This window comes from Podarcis cretensis, assembly GCF_951804945.1.
Source record: "Podarcis cretensis genome assembly, chromosome: 16".
Taxonomy (NCBI): Eukaryota; Metazoa; Chordata; class Lepidosauria; order Squamata; family Lacertidae; genus Podarcis; species Podarcis cretensis.
Window position 1 is genome coordinate 44299784 of NC_137186.1, and position 16661 is coordinate 44316444.

At 49.7% G+C, this 16661-nt stretch overlaps 1 protein-coding gene across 1 annotated transcript in view; it reads right to left on the minus strand.

Annotated features, from left to right (window-relative positions):
• The window catches only part of MYO18B (myosin XVIIIB), a 303099-nt gene that overhangs the window by 129505 nt on the left and 156933 nt on the right, over positions 1 to 16661 (minus strand). The window contains exons 28-29 of the mRNA XM_079957728.1: positions 9563 to 9671; positions 847 to 971 (exon numbers count right to left, since the gene is read on the minus strand). Of these exons, the coding sequence (XP_079813854.1) occupies positions 847 to 971; positions 9563 to 9671 (234 nt within the window). The remainder of the gene's footprint in view (positions 1 to 846; positions 972 to 9562; positions 9672 to 16661) is intronic.

Here is a 16661-nt window from a genome sequence, read left to right on the forward strand (position 1 = left end):
GTGGGTAAGTTGAGTCCTGGGTGAGGCCGAGAGGGGTGGGTATGCCAGGAGCAGGAGGAACTGATATTGGCTTACATGTATTTAGAATTTTTGCTTTACTGTAACATTTTTATAAGTAACTCTGTATTTTTGTAAAACCCGTTGTGGTTCAAGCTATCTGTTGTTGCTTTGGTTTTTTGTATACCACTTAGAGAAATGGTCTTAAATATAAAAACTAAAATATAAAATATGCTCTCATTAAGTGCTAGCTGGGGCTAGTGAGAGTTGCAGTCCAAAACATCTAGACAGACAAGGTTAGGGAAGGTTGATCTATACCAATTGTTTGCACTGGGAGTTGAATCATTTCTCTGGGCTTCTATAAACTGTGGTATACAGAATAGTCCAGGCCAGTGGGCACCATTAACTACTGTGTCAAAGGCATAAAGCCAACAGGGACTAAGACCCAGAAGGAGTAGCAAGCCAGCAGGGAGAGAATAGCCCTTTTCTCACTGTAGGAAGTCCACAGACAGGAGCTGAGCACAAGAGCAGTCCTCTCCCTTCCTGTGGTTGCCAGCAACTGGTATTCAGAAGCATTGCTGCCTCTGACTTTGAAGGCAGAGCATAGCCATTGTGGGTAATAGCTATCAAAAGCCATGAATTTGTCCAATTCCCCTTTAAAGCCATCCAAGCTGATGGTCATCACTGCCTCCTGTGGGAGTGAGTTCCCTAGTCTAACTATGCACTGCCTGACATCCAAGGGCAGCTTCAGGAAGACTCTCATGACAGGCTCAGTGATCTGCACATGGGAGCCCACTGGGGGGAAATGTAAACACACGGCCCCACCCCAGCCAATGCTCCTTGGCCTGCCTTTTGTTCCAGCTCCTTTTTGGATGTCTGCTCCGCCTCCAGCCTTTCCTCCAGCTGTGTGATTCTTTTTCGGAGAAATCCAATCTCAGTCTGTGCACAGTCCAGGCGCATCTGCCATTCATCTCCTGTTAATGCCAAAAGAGACACATTTACATTGCACATCCAAACTGCTCAAATAAAGTCCACGCAGATGCTGCTGTACCCAAGCAGGCACAACAAAATGGCTTGTGGTCACAGGATTTTCAGGGGACCTAGTGAAGTGCTGTGTTATTAGAGAAGTGTCAATCAGGGTCCTGAGCTGTAAAGGGCAGCTGTTTTCAGGAAACTGTTTAGTTTAGAGAAAAAGTGAGAAGAGGTAACATGATACAAAAAGTGTTGGATGTAATTCATTGGTGCAGTCAAATGCAATGTTCTTTGTTTCCCTAGAGTGGGCACGGGCAGGGGGACGTCCAGTCTGGGTAACTTCCTGTCCCACTCGTCTGGAGCTTTCTCCTCCTGCATGTGACCTGGGAGATGGACGTGGCTCTGACTGACTCCATAAAAGAGCCGAGTCACGGAGCCATTTTCTCAGTCTGTTTTGTCTTTCTATTGTCTTGCTGCTCTTTTGCTACCATGCTGCTGTCCTGCAGCCATTTTGTAATTTAATTACATTTTGTAATGTAATTTTGCTGTCTGCTGACTCTCAGCCAACAGTGCATGAGTTCAGTCTCCATATGAGATGAACTCACACTTTGTTTGTGTAAGTACCAAGTAAAACCTGCCTTTCAGGGATCAAATCATGAACTGAAATGTGAGTAAACTTTTTGTTACTTTACTCAGACTCTTGTGTCTTTATTCTTTTAAGAGGGATCAAAGGGGACACCAGGAAATAATCTTAACTAAGAGATTCAAAGGTGTGAGGAGAATCAGAACTTACAGGGTTAAGCAGTTCTGAGTGACGTCTCACATTCTGAGGCGTGGCTATATTCACATAGGGGAGTGTTTCTCTGTGTGTCTTTTTTCTTTCGCTTTTACCGAGAAGCGGAAAGGATGCCAGCAAATTCACCGGGCTGATTTACGATGTTTTTCTATGCAATAAAGACTTTTGGAGATAAGAGAAAAGCCTGCATTGCAGTCTGATTTATTCCCACACAAAGCGACAGCTTTCCCCGCTGTGTAAACTCTGCTAAGAGAGCTAAGGAAGCTGGAAGAGGTTTTTTACCGGCACGGACAGCAGCAGTGATGCAGCTAAGAAGAGTGCCGGACGCCATTTTGGCCACAAAAGGAACCCCCAAACTAGCTTTTAGCTATATTGAGTGGAATCTGCTCTGCTACAGCACTTACTAGCGTGAGTGAAGGAAGGATAATAGTTATTCAATATGTCCTTTCCTACTATCCTTAACACTGCCACAAAAAGTGGATAAAAAGTGGATAGAGGGGGAAAATTTCTCCACCTCTTAGAGCACCAGAATGTGTGGATGTCTAATGAAGCTGAATGCTGGAAAATTTAGGACAGATAAAAGAAATAATTTTTTTGGGACATCTTGGTTAACCCAGTAAAGGTATTATCATTATACACTTTCTAACATTTTTATTTAATGGTTCTGATAAAATGGAGCACTCTGCTTGAAGGCAGGGTACCCAGCCTGGTCCCCTGAAGATGATGCTGAACTACAACTCCCATCAACACTGACCACTGGGCATGCTAGCTAAGGGGCTGATGGGAGTTGGGATCCAACAATATCTGGCTTAAAGGGGCATCCTGTTTTCCTCTCAAAATAGCCCCATTGATTTGAAATGGCCTTGAACAGAGATGCTGAAAGGTAACAGAATCATAGAATGGTAGAATTGGAAGGTGTCCCCAAGGGTCATCTAGTCCAGGTCCCTGCAATGCAAAAATCACAGCTAAAGAAACCCTAACAGATGGTCTTCCACACTCTGTTTAAAAACCTCCATGGAAGGAGAATCCACCACCATTCAAGGGAGTCCATTCCACTCCATGGTGTCATGGACTGGGGGGGGGGGGGCGGTGCAGAGAAGTGGTTGGAGGCACCAACTGGGGAAACCCCAGGGGAAGAAGGCTCAGAGCCAGGGGGTTGGTGGTGGGACAATGAGTGGTTGGAAGAAGAAGAGGCAGCAGACTGGGAGGAGGAGGTGTCAGAGGCAGAAGACGTAACGGGGTTTAGTGAGCAGGAAGTGGCTGCGGCAGAGAGCAGTTCAGACTCTGAGGCTGAAGTGGAGGCTGGAGAGGAGGGTGGCTAAGAAGCAGAGCTGAGTCAGGCAGATGAAGAATCCAGGGAGTCTCCCCCTCCTGCTACAACCCAACCCCTTGGTCTCCTAGAACATGCAGATAAGAGAAAAGAGCAGAGCAGAGATTGGTTGTGCACAGAGGCAGTTGGCGACTGCTTGGGAAAGACCCTGGAGAGCAGGAGCCTCAGAGAGCAGTGGGAAGAGTGCTGCCTCACTGAGGCAATACCTACTGGAAAGAGTGCTGGGATCACTAGGCCTGCACAGTTTTGGTTTCTTTGAATAAAGAGTTTTCACTGAAACCATGTTTTTTATTGCTGACCTACGCTTGACTCCAGCTCTTGACACATGGCTCTTACTGTCAGATAGTTCTTCCTACAGTTGAGTTGGACTCTCCTTTCTTGCAATTTGAATTCATCTTTCCCTCTGAAGCAGCAGCAGCAGCAGCAGCAGCAGCAGCAGCAACAACAACAACAACAGAAAACAAGCTTCTTCCACCTTCCAGGCAACAGCCCTCCAGGTATTCAGTCTCCTCTTTTCCAGGCTACCCATACACTCCCTCAACTGTTCCTCATAAGGTTTGCTTTCTAAACCCTTCATCATCTTGGCCACCTTCCTCTGCACAAATTTCAGCTTGTCAATATCCGTCTTAAATGATAGCAATGATACTGACACATCAGAATCTTCTGCACTAAACTTGTGAGATAGTTTGATGGAGTTCCTTGATCTACATGGCTGCAGGGCTTAAGCACATGTGCTGGGAACACAAATGAAAGCTAATGGCTTAAAATGGTATGACTTCAGAAGCTGGTGCAAATTGCTGAATGGTACCACCTGTATCACAGAAGTAGTGTTTGGATTGAAATATCACAGGCCAGCTCTATCATTAGGCAGAGAGAGCAAGTGCTTCAGGGGGTAGATGGTGGGGGGACAGTGGTGGCATCCCTTAACTGTTCCTTCTGAACTTCCCAGCCATTCATCTCCATCAGCAGACAGAGCTATGCATGTCACACAGTTTGCTATGCACGCCCTAAATTAGTCCACTGCTTCAGGTATGAATCCTGTTGCTTGTGCTGTTGATGTAAGATTCAGGTGCCAGCACAGTTGGCTTCTGTATGCAGGAAGAAGGCCTTTACTCCCATTTTGAAGTGGATTTGCCATAACTTCAGCCACCTAAAGCAATTTCCCCACAAATTAGGAGCCTTTGCACATCTCCGCACAGTCTTGGTACCGGGGATTGCGGGGGGGGGGGGGGGAGTTGAGGAAATAAAACTCAGCTCCTTTCTCTCTCAACCTTCACAATAACCTTAGCTGTTGTGTGCGGACACTGAAACACCAATTCGCAAGGCTTCCTGAGCAATCTGCTGCTACAAAATCTGCCTGACATATCTGGAGCACAAATTCTCCAGGGCAGCCAAGATGAGGTTTTACGCAAACTGACATACTCTCAGCACCACCCTGCTGCCTCTCTCCAGTCAGAATGATGAGGAGAGACAGATGTCACTCCTGAGAACTGCTGGATGGAGCAATCTGGAATGATGGCAGAGAGAAAAGAACAGGGGAGGGAAGCAGGCGACTAAGTTACAAGGAGGCTGGAAATTAAGGCTTAAGGGAAGGAATGGATTTGGAAGTGAAATATACTCAGAGTCGCAAAGTGATTTCATACTCTTTATTCAGCTCATAGTGGTGAGGAGGAATGAATGAAAGTCCCCTCAAAGTATCTGCTTTATATACATTATTTACACAATGGGCTACACATGATTGGCTAATTCTGGAATTCTACTGTAAGCCAATCAGGTTGTGGATTCACTTATATCTGGAGCACGATTGGGTGGTTCCTGCCAGCCAATCATACTGCTGCATTGTTCTAGGACCAATCAGACTGCTGCAATTTGGATCCTATTGTTCTAGGACCAATCAGACTGCTGCAGTTTGGATCCTATTCAACTCAGTACATAACACCCCTCCCCTCTAAGTTCCAGTCCTGCCCGGGAGGTCGCATTCATAGTCCTCGAGGTACGCCGGCGGCCTACGTGTGCGTTGCGGCCTGTGGTATTCCCTGGTCCGGGGTTCAGGTTCTGGCTCGTGTTCCAAGGATGGTGGCTGTGATGGGCCTGTTTGGTCTGATGCAACCAGCTCGCTCAGACGTGGTTCTGGTTCCGGTGTCTTTTCGGCCTCGCGGGTCCTCTCTGTATTTACTGATTCTGCCTCTCCTGCTGGCCCCTCCTGCTCTATGGACCTCACTGCCCCTCTGTTCCCTTGGGAGTCCTCTGACCTTTCCTCCTCCTGGTTTTCTCCCGGGAATCGTCGCCGTATCTGGTCACAGTGGCGGCACCAGCATTGCCCCCCATCCATTAGCACCTCGTACGACACGGGGCCAGTGACCCTGGTGACTATGGCGGGTACCCATGCTGGGCCTGCCCCAAAATTCTTTGCGTACATTGGGTCGTGGGCCTTGAAGGTCCGGGGGTTCCTGCCTTCCCCCACCACTACCTCATCCTGAGCTCTATCGGGGTGAAGGTGGTCCAATCTGATTGCAAGGCGCCGACCCATTAGTAGTTCAGCGGGGCTCTGGCCAGTCGTTGAGCTGGGGGTGCTGTGCTGTGCTAGGAGGAATGTGGCAAGGCGGTACCCCCAATCCTCTTGCGTCATGCGGCGAAGGGTGTCCTTCTGCTTGGCCATTGGTGGCAGGGTGGAATGGCGCCGAACGGATGTGGCGGATGGCATTCTGCGCTGTGAAGGTTTGGAATTCTCCTGACGTAAATGCAGTCCCGTTGTCTGAGACGAGAGTGTCAGGGAGCCCGTGGGTTGCAAACAGCCTGCGTAGTACCAGGATGGCTGCGGATGTAGAAGTGGACGGTACCAGTGCGACTTCCAGCCATTTGGTGTAGGAGTCCACTATGAAGAATGTTTTCCACTGAAAGGGGCCAGCGAAGTCCACATGCAGGCGTGACCCCCAGGACTGGACTGGGGCCCTTGGGGGATCTGGGCGGGATTCTTGGCAGACTGGGCAGTGTTAGACCCAGGCCTGCTTCCCCATAACAGGCACCCCTTGTGGGCCGACAGTTCATGTTTGCGGGTTGTGTAGCCAGTGTAGCCAGCGAATTCTGGCCCAGGGATGCTGTTGGGCCATCCCCTCCACACCCAGTCCAGGACCCGGGAGATGACCCTATCTTTCTTGGAATGGTGTGCAACTTCTTGTGCCTGAATGGGGCGGTCAGGAAGCAGCTCCAGGCTCATAACCTCTTGTGCAGGTGCTGGGTCGGGGCCTGTTTCCGGTAGTGGTAGCCTGCTGAGGGCGTCCGCATGGCCCATCGCCTTCCCAGGGCGGTGAATCAGTGCATACTGGTAGCTGGCAAGGAAAATTGACCACCTGAGGATGCGAGGAGACAGCACTTGGGGGTCTGCTTTTCGGGGGCAAACAAGCCAAGCAATGGCTTGTGGTCAGTCACCACAGTGAAGGGCCGCCCGTACAAGAAATCATGGAATTTTTTTACTCCCTTCACGATTGCCAGACCCTCCTTGTCTATTTGCGAGTAGTTCCACTCGGTTGCGTTGAGTGTCTGGGAAAAGTATGCTACCGGTACCTCTCTTCCATCCGGGAGTTGGTGTCCCAGGACAGCGCCAATGCCATAGGGCAAGGCATCGCATGCTAGCACCACCGGCAGCCTCTCGTCGAAGTGTGCCAAGACCAGGTTTGAGACAAGCAAGTCCTTGACTGCCTAGAATGCAGCTTCCTGGCGCTGGCCCCACACCCAAGGGGCCTGCTTGTCCAGGAGTCTGTATGGGCTCCACTACCGCCGCCTTGTGAGGAAGGAAGGAACGGTAAAAGTTCAATAGTCCCAAGAAGGCCTGAAGTTCAGTCTTGCTCTTGGGCGCTGGGGCATCACAAATGGCCCGTACCTTGTCCCCAGTCGGGTGGACCCCTTCTGCGTCCACCATAAATCCCAGAAAGGCCACCTGAGGCACTCTTAGTAGACATTTTTCCCGCTTCACCTTGAGACCCGCCATCTGGAAACGGTGCAGAACGGTACGGAGGCGGTCCTCAAACTCCTCTGGTGTGGGCCTGGCAATCAACACATCATCGAAGAAGGGGGTGACGCCAGGAATCCCTTTAAGGAGCGAGTCCATTAGATTCTGGAATATGCCTGGTGCCACACTGACACCGAATTGCAGCCGCTTTACCCTGAACGCTCCTCTGTGCGTCACAATCGTCTGTGCCTCTGCTGTGGCCTCATCTACTGGCAGCTGTTGGTATGCTTGGGCCAAGTCCAGCTTGCCAAAAATTTTCGACCCAGCCAGGGTGGCAAGGACATGGCTGACCACTGGCACTGGGTATGCATGGGCCGTGAGGGCCTTGTTTATGGTACATTTGTAGTCTGCGCAGATGCGGACCGAACCATTAGGCTTGATGGGTGTGACAATTGGGTTTTCCCAGGGGGCATTAGGCACCGGCTCCAGCACTCCTTGCTCCATGAGCTGGTCCAATTCCTCGTCTATACAGGGTTTCAGGGCGAACGGGACCCGGCGGGCCTTGAGCCTGACCGGTCGTACTGTGGGGTCAAGCTGTAGAGCAATGGGGGGGCCGTATACTGTCCCAATTTCCCATCGAAAACCCCTGGAAATTCCTTGCATATGGCGTCCACGTCCACTTGTAAGGTAGTGTGGTTCACCCCGGTGATGGCTAGCCCCAGTGGTCCAAACCATGCCAATCCCAGTAAGCTAATGTAGGGGCCCTTGACCACAAGCAAGTCCAGTTGCTGCATCCACCCTCGGTATTGCACCCTGAAGGTCCCCACCCCCATTGTGGGGACCTTACGTTTCTGGAAGTCCCGGAGAGTGAATGGGGCCGGCCTGAGTTTGGGACCCCCAGTAGGACACAGTTTCCTTAAGGTCCTTGCCGAGATCATGGATAGAGTTGAACCCATGTCAAGCTCCATGCGGCATGGGGCCCCCTCTATCTGTACCTCTATATAAATTTTCTCTATGTTGGGGTGGGGCAACTGGTATACCTGGAAGTCCGTGAGCTCCATCGAGTTGCCTTGGTGCGTTGGGCCCCAGGACCTGGGGCTCTTGGATTGGTCATCTGATGCCTGGCGTCGGGTGGGCCGAGCTCAACACACCCGGGCGATGTGTCCCAATTTTCTGCACTGCCTGCACTCTGCGTTGCGGAAACGGCAGGTCCTCCTCTCGTGACTTTCCCCGCAGCTTGCGCAGTTCCCTCTTTCTCGTCAAGGCAGCTGTGGTATGTGGGCTGCTTGAGTGCGCTGCTGTACTCGGTGCACCTCCTCCCTGTCAGATCCTGAGTCGTCGGCGAGGTCTTCGTGGTGGACCCTCAGTTGGGATGGCAGGCTCGGCTGTGCCTCTTGCGTCGACCTCTTGGCAGCTTCCGTTGCCAGGGCCTCCTCCAGAGCGACCTGGAACGTTAGGTCCTTCTTAGTGTAGAGGCGTCATTGCAGCTTCTCATCCTTCAGGCCACCAACGAGGCGGTCCCGAAGCATGTTCTCCAGTTCTGAGAAGTTGCAGAACCGGGCGGCTTGGCGGAGAGAGGTCACAAACCCAGTTATGGTTTCCCCAGGGGCTTGCCGCTTTGCGTAGAAGGCATTTCGACGAGCCACCACTGAGGGCTGCGGCGAAAAGTGCCCCTTCAGCTGTTCCATTATTGTTTTGTATGGAACAGTAGCGACGTCTTCAGGTGCAAGGAGAGCCCGGGCGATTTCAAACATCTCCTCTCCGCAGATGCTGAAGAATATCGCCCTCTTCTTGGCGTCTTCTTCATCGGTGACCCCTTTGGCTTCTAGGAGGAAGGTGAAACGGGAGGCGTACGCTTCCCAGTCTCCAGATGCTGGGTTGAACGGCGAGAAGCTGCTGTCGGTTGCCATTCTGAGTTCCTTGTGTCCCGGAGCTGAAGCCTGGATACACGGTGCGAGGCAGCGGTGCAGCAGGTGGCGTTGCTGCGTTGCTGTGTGTGGCCAGTGAAATATACTCAGAGTCACAAAGTGATTTCATGCTCTTTATTCAGCTCATAGTGGTGAGGAGGAATGAATGAATGTCCCCTCAAAGTATCTGCTTTATATACATTATTTACACAATGGGCTGCACATGATTGGCTAATTCTGGAATTCTACTGTAAGCCAATCAGGTTGTGGATTCACTTATATCTGGAGCATGATTGGGTGGTTCCTGCCAGCCAATCATACTGCTGCATTGTTCTAGGACCAATCAGACTGCTGCACTCTGAATCCTATTGTTCTAGGACCAATCAGACTGCTGCAATTTGGATCCTATTGTTCTAGGACCAATCAGACTGCTGCAGTTTGGATCCTATTCAATTCAGTACATAACAGGAAGGAAGGAAGAAAACGACATCTCAAAACACAACTTTTTGGTTACCTAAAATATGGTCCAGAATTTCAGAGAGTGAACTTAGACTTGGAGGAAGGATATCCCATGAAGTAAGAAAGCCTGCCATTTGAAGGATGCCCCCTACCTTTGCCAGAGCTGCTTGGCCCAGTTTCGTGCAAATGAAGCTGCTGCTGTGCCTCTTCCAGCTGCTTCTCTGCCGACTCCAGCTTCTTCTGCAGTTGGTCATGCTTGGTCTGAAACAGAAGAGTGACTCAGATGGCCTACTCCACATGCTGCACAGCTATTGTGCTCCTTGCAGGCTCTCAGAGACCAGGGTTTCCCACAGAAATCCCAGAAGAGCCCAAGTGCCAAGTGTGTGTCCTTAAAAGAGAGCTCCAGTCAATCCCTCAAAAATATACACAGGTGTTAAAGGGAGGGCTGGTACATTTGAACCCACACTCATGTCCACCACCCACAGCTGCTCCCACGGAGCCTCTCAAGAGGTTAAGGATATAATAATAATAATAATAATAATAATAATAATAATATAACAACAAAACAATTTATTCTTTATACCCCACCCATCTCGCTGGGTTTCCCCAGCCACTCTGGGTGGCTCCCAACAGAATATTATTATTATAAATATTAATAATAATAATAATATGACAAAACATCAAACATTAAAAACTTCCCTAAACAGGGCTGCCTTCAGATGTCTTCTAAAAGCAAGATAGTTATTTATTTCCTTGACATCTGATGGGAGGGCGTTCCACAGGGCGGGCACCACTACCAAGAAGTGAGTGCCCTCGGAGCTGGACCTCAGTGTCCGGATAGAACAATGGGGGTGGAGGCACTCCTTCAGGTATACTGGGACGAGGCAGTTTAGGGCTTTAGAGGGCAGCACCAACACTTTGAATTGTGCTCAGAAACATACTAGGAGCCACTGCAGGTCTTTCAGGACTGGTGTTATATGGTCTCAGCGGCCACTCCACTAGTCTAGCTGCTGCATTCTGGATTAGTTGTGCTTTCTGGGTCACATTCAAAGGTAGCCCCACATAGAGTGCACTGCAGGAGTCCAAGTGAGAGATAACCGGAGTATGCACCACTCTGGCGAGACAGTCCCCGGGCAGGTAGGGTCTCAGCTTGCGTACTAGATGGAGCTGGTAGACAGCTGCCCTGGATACAGAATTGACCTGTGCCTCCATGGACAGCTGTGAGTCCAAAATGACTCCCAGACTACGCACCTGGTCCTTCATGGGCACAGTTACCCCATTCAGGACCAGGGAGTCACCCAAACCTGCCCACCATGTCCCCCCAAAACAGTACTTCTGTCTTGTCAGGATTCAGCCTCAATCTGTTAGCCACCATCCATCCTCCAACTGCCTCCAGACACTCACTGTGCTGGTCCCAGGGGGAGGTTACCGTGAGGCTTGGTCAGAGTCTGGTCCTGGGTCAAGGGTCTAGAGAAAGTCTACAAAGGGTGAAGCGGGATCCGAAACAAGAAGCCGGGCGTGGTCGGGAACTCCGGAAGAACAGGACTGGGTGCTGACAGAAGCAGGTTTCCAGTGATGTTGCTCCCGCAACCTGGGACCGGGCTGACTGACCTTTATCTTCTCTGAGGCCAGGGGCGGTCCCGGCCCACAGGTGACCTGCCTCTCCTGGCCTTAAGGCTAGCACTCCTCCTGAGAGAACCCAGTTCCCTCCGCCTCTCTGCCCTGAGCCTCTGCAGCTCAGGAGAGGCTGGAGGGTTACTGGACCCAGGAGGAGGCTCACCTTCCCCTGACAGGGCTGGGAGAGGCACACCTGTAGGCAATGGGTCCTCAATCACCTCTGGAGCCCGAGTGGATTCATCTGGTGTCTGCTCCTGAGGATCCGGCAAAGGTGCAGGCGCTTCAGATTCAAGGCCCTGCCCCGGCTCAGCCGGCCCTGAAGGCAGGGACTCCTGTGCAGGCTGGGATTCCTCCAGTTCAGTCTCTGAATCAGATTCCCAGGCCATCACACTCACACAGGACCTTCATCACCTTCACTGGTTCTGATTTAGAAGAGAGATAGAGCTGGGTATCATCCACATACTGATGAACACCCAGCCCAAACCCCCTGATTATCTCTCCCAGCGGCTTTATATAGATGTTAAAAAGCATGGGGGAGAGGACAGAACCCTGAGGCACCCCACAAGTGAGAGCCCAGGGGTCTGAACACTCATCCCCCACCACCACTTTCAGAACACGGCCCAGGAAGAAGGAGCAGAACCACTGTATAATAGTGTCCCCAGCTCCCAGCTCCTCTAGACGGTCAAGAAGGATGCTATGGTCAATGGTATCAAAGGCCACTGAGAGATCCAGCAGAACTAGGAAACAGCTTTCACCTTTGTCCCTAGCCTGCCAGAGATCATCAACCAGTGCGACCAAGGCAGTTTCAGTCCCATGATGAGGCCTGAATCCTGACTAGAAGGGATCCAAAAGCTCTGCTTCTTCCAGGCGTGCCTGGAGTTGTTCAGCAATCACACACTCAATCACCTTGCCCAAGAATGGAAGATTTGAGACCGGGTAATAGTTGGCCATATTGTTGTTGTTGTTTAGTCGTTTAGCCGTGTCCGACTCTTTGTGACGCCATGGACCAGAGCACACCAGGCACTCCTGTATTCCACTGCCTCCCGCAATTTGGTCAAACTCATGCTGGTAGCTTTGAGAACACTGTCCAACCATCTTGTCCTCTGTCGTCCCCTTCTCCTTGTGCCCTCCATCTTTCCCAACATCAGGGTCTTTTCCAGGGAGTCTTCTCTTCTCATGAAGTGACCAAAGTATTGGAGCCTCAGCTTCACGATCTGTTCTTCCAGTGAGCACTCAGGGCCGATTTCCTTAAGAAATGCTCTTCTTGCAGTCCATGGGACTCTCAAGAGTCTCTTCCAACACCATAACTCAAAAGCATCAATTCTTCGGCGAGCGGCCTTCTTTATGGTCCAGCTCTCACTTCCATACATCACTACTGGGAAAACCATGGCTTTTACAATATGGACCTTTGTTGGCAAGGTGATGTCTCTACTTTTTAAGATGCTGTCTAGGTTTGTCATTGCTTTCCTCCCAAGAAGCAGGCGTCTTTTAATTTCGTGACTGCTGTCACCATCTGCAGTGATCATGGAGCCCAAGAAAGTAAAATCTCTCACTGCCTCCATTTCTTCCCCTTCTATTTGCCAGGAGGTGATGGGACCAGTGGCCATGACCTTCGTTTTTTGGGGTTTTTTTATGTTGAGCTTTAGACCATATTTTGCGCTCTCCTCTTTCACCCTCAATAAAAGGTTCTTTAATTCCTCCTCACTTTCTGCCATCAAGGTTGTGTCATCTGAATATCTGAGGTTGTTGATATTTCTTCCGGCAATCTTAATTCCGGCTAGGGATTCATCCAGCTCAGCCTTTCGCATGATGAATTCTGCATATAAGTTAAATAAGCAGGGAGACAATATACAGCCTTGTCGTACTCCTTTCCCAATTTTGAACCAATCAGTTGTTCCATACTCAGTTCTAACTGTAGCTTCTTGTCCCACATAGAGATTTCTCAGGAGACAGATGAGGTGATCAGGCACTCCCATTTCTTTAAGAACTTGCCATAGTTTGCTGTGGCCTACACAGTCAAAGGCTTTTGCAAAGTCAATGCAGCAGAAGTAGATGTCTTTCTGGAACTCTCTAGCTTTCTCCATAATCCAGAGCATGTTTGCAGTTTGGTCTCTGGTTCCTCTGCCCCTTCGAAATCCAGCTTGCACTTCTGGGAGTTCTCGGTCCACATACTGCTTGAGCCTTCCTTGTAGAATTTTAAGCATAACCTTGCTAGCGTGTGAAATGAGTGCAATTGTGCGGTAGTTGGGGCATTCTTTGGCACTGCCCTTCTTTGGGATTGGGATGTAGACTGATCTTCTTCAATTCTCTGGCCACTGCTGAGGTTTCCAAATTTGCTGGCATATTGAGTGGAGCACCTTGACAGCATCATCCTTTTAAATTTTAAATAGTTCAGCTGGAATATCATCACTTCCACTAGCCTTGTTATTAGCAGTGCTTTCTAAGGCCCATTTGACTTCACTCTCCAGAATGTATGGCTCAAGGTCAGCAACCACACTACCTGGGGTGTACGAGCCATCCATATCTTTCTGGTATAATTCCGCTGTGTATTCTTGCCACCTCTTTTTGATGTCTTCTGCTTCTGTTAGGTCCTTACCACTTTTGTCTTTTATTATGGTAATCTTTGTACGAAATGTTCCTTTCATATCTCCAATTTTCTTGAACAGAACTCTGGTTTTTCCCATTCTATTGTTTTCCTCTATTTCTTTGCATTGCTCGTTTAAGAAGGCCTTCTTGTCCCTCCTTGCTCTTTTTTTGAAATCTGCATTCAGTTTCCTGTATCTTTCACTATCTGCCTCACATTTTGCTTGCCTTCTCTCCCCCGCTATTTGTAAGGCCTCGTTGGACAGCCACTTTGCTTTCTTGCTTTTCATTGGGATGGTTTTCATTGCTGCCTCTTCAGTTTAAGCTTGATTTTTGCTATAAGAAGCTGATGATCTGAGCCACAGTCAGCTCCAGATCTTGTTTTTGCTGACTGTATAGAGCTTCTCCATCTTTGGCTGCAGAGAATATAATCAGTCTGATTTCGATGCTGCCCATCCCGTCTGGTGATGTCCATGTGTAGAGTCGTCTCTTGTGTTGTTGGAAAAGCGTGTTTGTGATGACCAGCTTGTTCTCTTGGCAGAACTCTATTAGCCTTTGCCCTGCTTCGTTTTGAACTCCAAGGCCAAACTTGCCAGTTGTTCCTTTTATCTCTTGACTCCCTACTTTGGCATTCCAATCCCCTTATAATGAGAAGAACATCCTTCTTTGGTGTCACTTCTATAAGGTGTTGTAAGTCTTCATAGAATTGCTCAATTTCAGTTTCTTCAGCACCAGTAGTTGGTGCATAAACTTGGATTACTGTGATGTTAAAAGGTCTGCCTTGGATTCGTATCGAGATCATTCTATCATTTTTGAGATTGCATCCCAGTACAGCTTTCGCCACTCTTTTGTTGACTATGAAGGCCACTCCATTTCTTTTACGGGATTCTTGCCCACAGTAGTAGATATGATAGTCATCCGAGCTGAATTCCTGTCTGTTTTAGTTCACTGATGCCTAGGATGTCAATATTTATTCTTGCCATCTCATTTTTGACCACATCCAACTTACCAAGCTTCATGGTTCTTACATTCCAGGTTCCTATGCAATATTTTTCTTTACAGCATTGGACTTTCCTTTCGCTTCCAGGCATATCCACAACTGAGCGACCTTTCGGCTTTGGCCCAGCTGCTTCATCAGCTCTGAATCTACTTGTACTTGTCCTCCGCTCTTCTGCAGTAGCATGTTGGACGCCTTCCGACCTGAGGGGCTCATCTTCCAGGGTCATAACTTTTATATGCCTGTTTTGTCCACGGAGTTTTCTTGGCAGGGATACTGGAGTGGTTTGCCGGTTCCTGCTCCAAGTGGATGACATTTGGTCAAAACTCTCCACTATGACCTGTCCATCTTGGGTGGCCCTACATGGCATACCTCATAGCTTTTCTGAGTTATTCAAGCCCCTTCGCTACAGCAAGGCAGTGATCCATGAAGGGGGTTGACCATATTGGCTGAGTCTAAAGATGTTTTTTTAAGAAGTGGTTTAATGACCGCCTCTTTCAGCAGGTCTGGGAGGGCTCCCTCACAAAGGGAAGCATTCACCACCCTGCAGAGCCCATCGCCCAGCCCTTCCCAGCTCGCTTTTATGCACCAGGATGGGCAAGGATCAAGGAGACAGGTGGTCGGTTTCACTTGTCCAAGCAGTCTGTCCTCATCCTCAGGGGTAACAGATTGAAATTGATCCTATACAACTTGACTAGACAGCACTCTCTCACTCCCATGGTAGAGTCTACCTCTGGTAGAGTCTACCTCTTTCTGAATCCGAGCGACTTTATCTGCAAAAAAACTTTGCAAAATATTGTAGGAGATTTTGGGGTCCTTACTGGGCCCCAATGGCGAAGGTGGTTCCATTACATTGTGAACCACCTGAGAGAGTCTCCTGCTGCTGTTTTCTTTAGATGCAATAGAGGCAGTGAAGAAGGTCCTGTTTGCTGTTGCTATCGCCACTTGGTAGGCTTGATGTTGAGCTCTAACCTGTGTCTAGTCCGATTCAGAATGAGTTTTCCACAATGATAAGGAAAATTTTTTAAAAATACTGGTGTCAGGGGCTCAGGAGCAGAGGCACAGGGGAGAGAGGAAATGGAGAGCGAAGGGGAAGAATCTGAGGGCAGCGTAGGGGAGTATGAGAGTGGCCCGAGAGATTCCATGAGCTTCTCCAGCGAATCAGAAGATTCCCAGAGGGGGGCGCCGACGGCCAGGGCAAGGGGGGTCCCAGGGGGGACACACCAGAAGCAAGGGGCCAGCGGGGACTCCCAAAGCAGCAGCGAGAGATCAGGACCAGCTCCTCCACCAGAGCGTAGTGGGGGGGAAGAGTCCCATGTGTCAGGACCAGCTTCTCCTCCAGCAGGGAGAGAAGATGAATCAGGGCTGGCCACGCCTGCATCGCAGAGTGAGGGAACGGAGGGGAGGTCAGGTCCAGCTAGCCTCTCTGAAGGGGGAAGCAGTGACAGGAGCAGTGTAACGGTCAGGAGGAAGGTTGCCGGCTGGGCGCGCGCGCCAAGTTCAAATGTACAGGCGCGCGGCACAGCAGGAAACCCGGATTGGGAACCAGGTCCTAAAGCCCGCCGGAGGGAGGGGGAAGACTCAGGGGATTCAGCGTCAGAAGAGTCTAGAAAGGGCAAGACCCCAGCGAACAGGCGGACCCAGAGGAGGAAAGAGCAAAGGAAGAGGTGGAGCAAGGCTAGAGTCTTAAACTGGTGTCTGGGGGGGGTGGAGATTCAGACGGAGCTTCAGCGGTCCAGACTCCAAGACGTAGAGCTGCGCGCCGCGGCTTTGAAATCGAAACTGATCTTCAATAAAGACTTTTGTATATAACAAGAACTGGCGTTGGTCCTTTGTGAGCTGGGACCTCGGGCAGCTCTGACAACTGGGAACCCTTTATGTTGTATTTACAAAAATACTGTAAAGAAATGGACTCACTAGCAGTAAGGATAACATGGAACAAAACTGAAATGTAAGATGTAATTATGAAAGAAATTTTGACATTAAAACTGAAAAGAAATTAAGAGCATTAAGGTATATGAATATAAAAATAAGATAATAATTAAGCAGAAGTA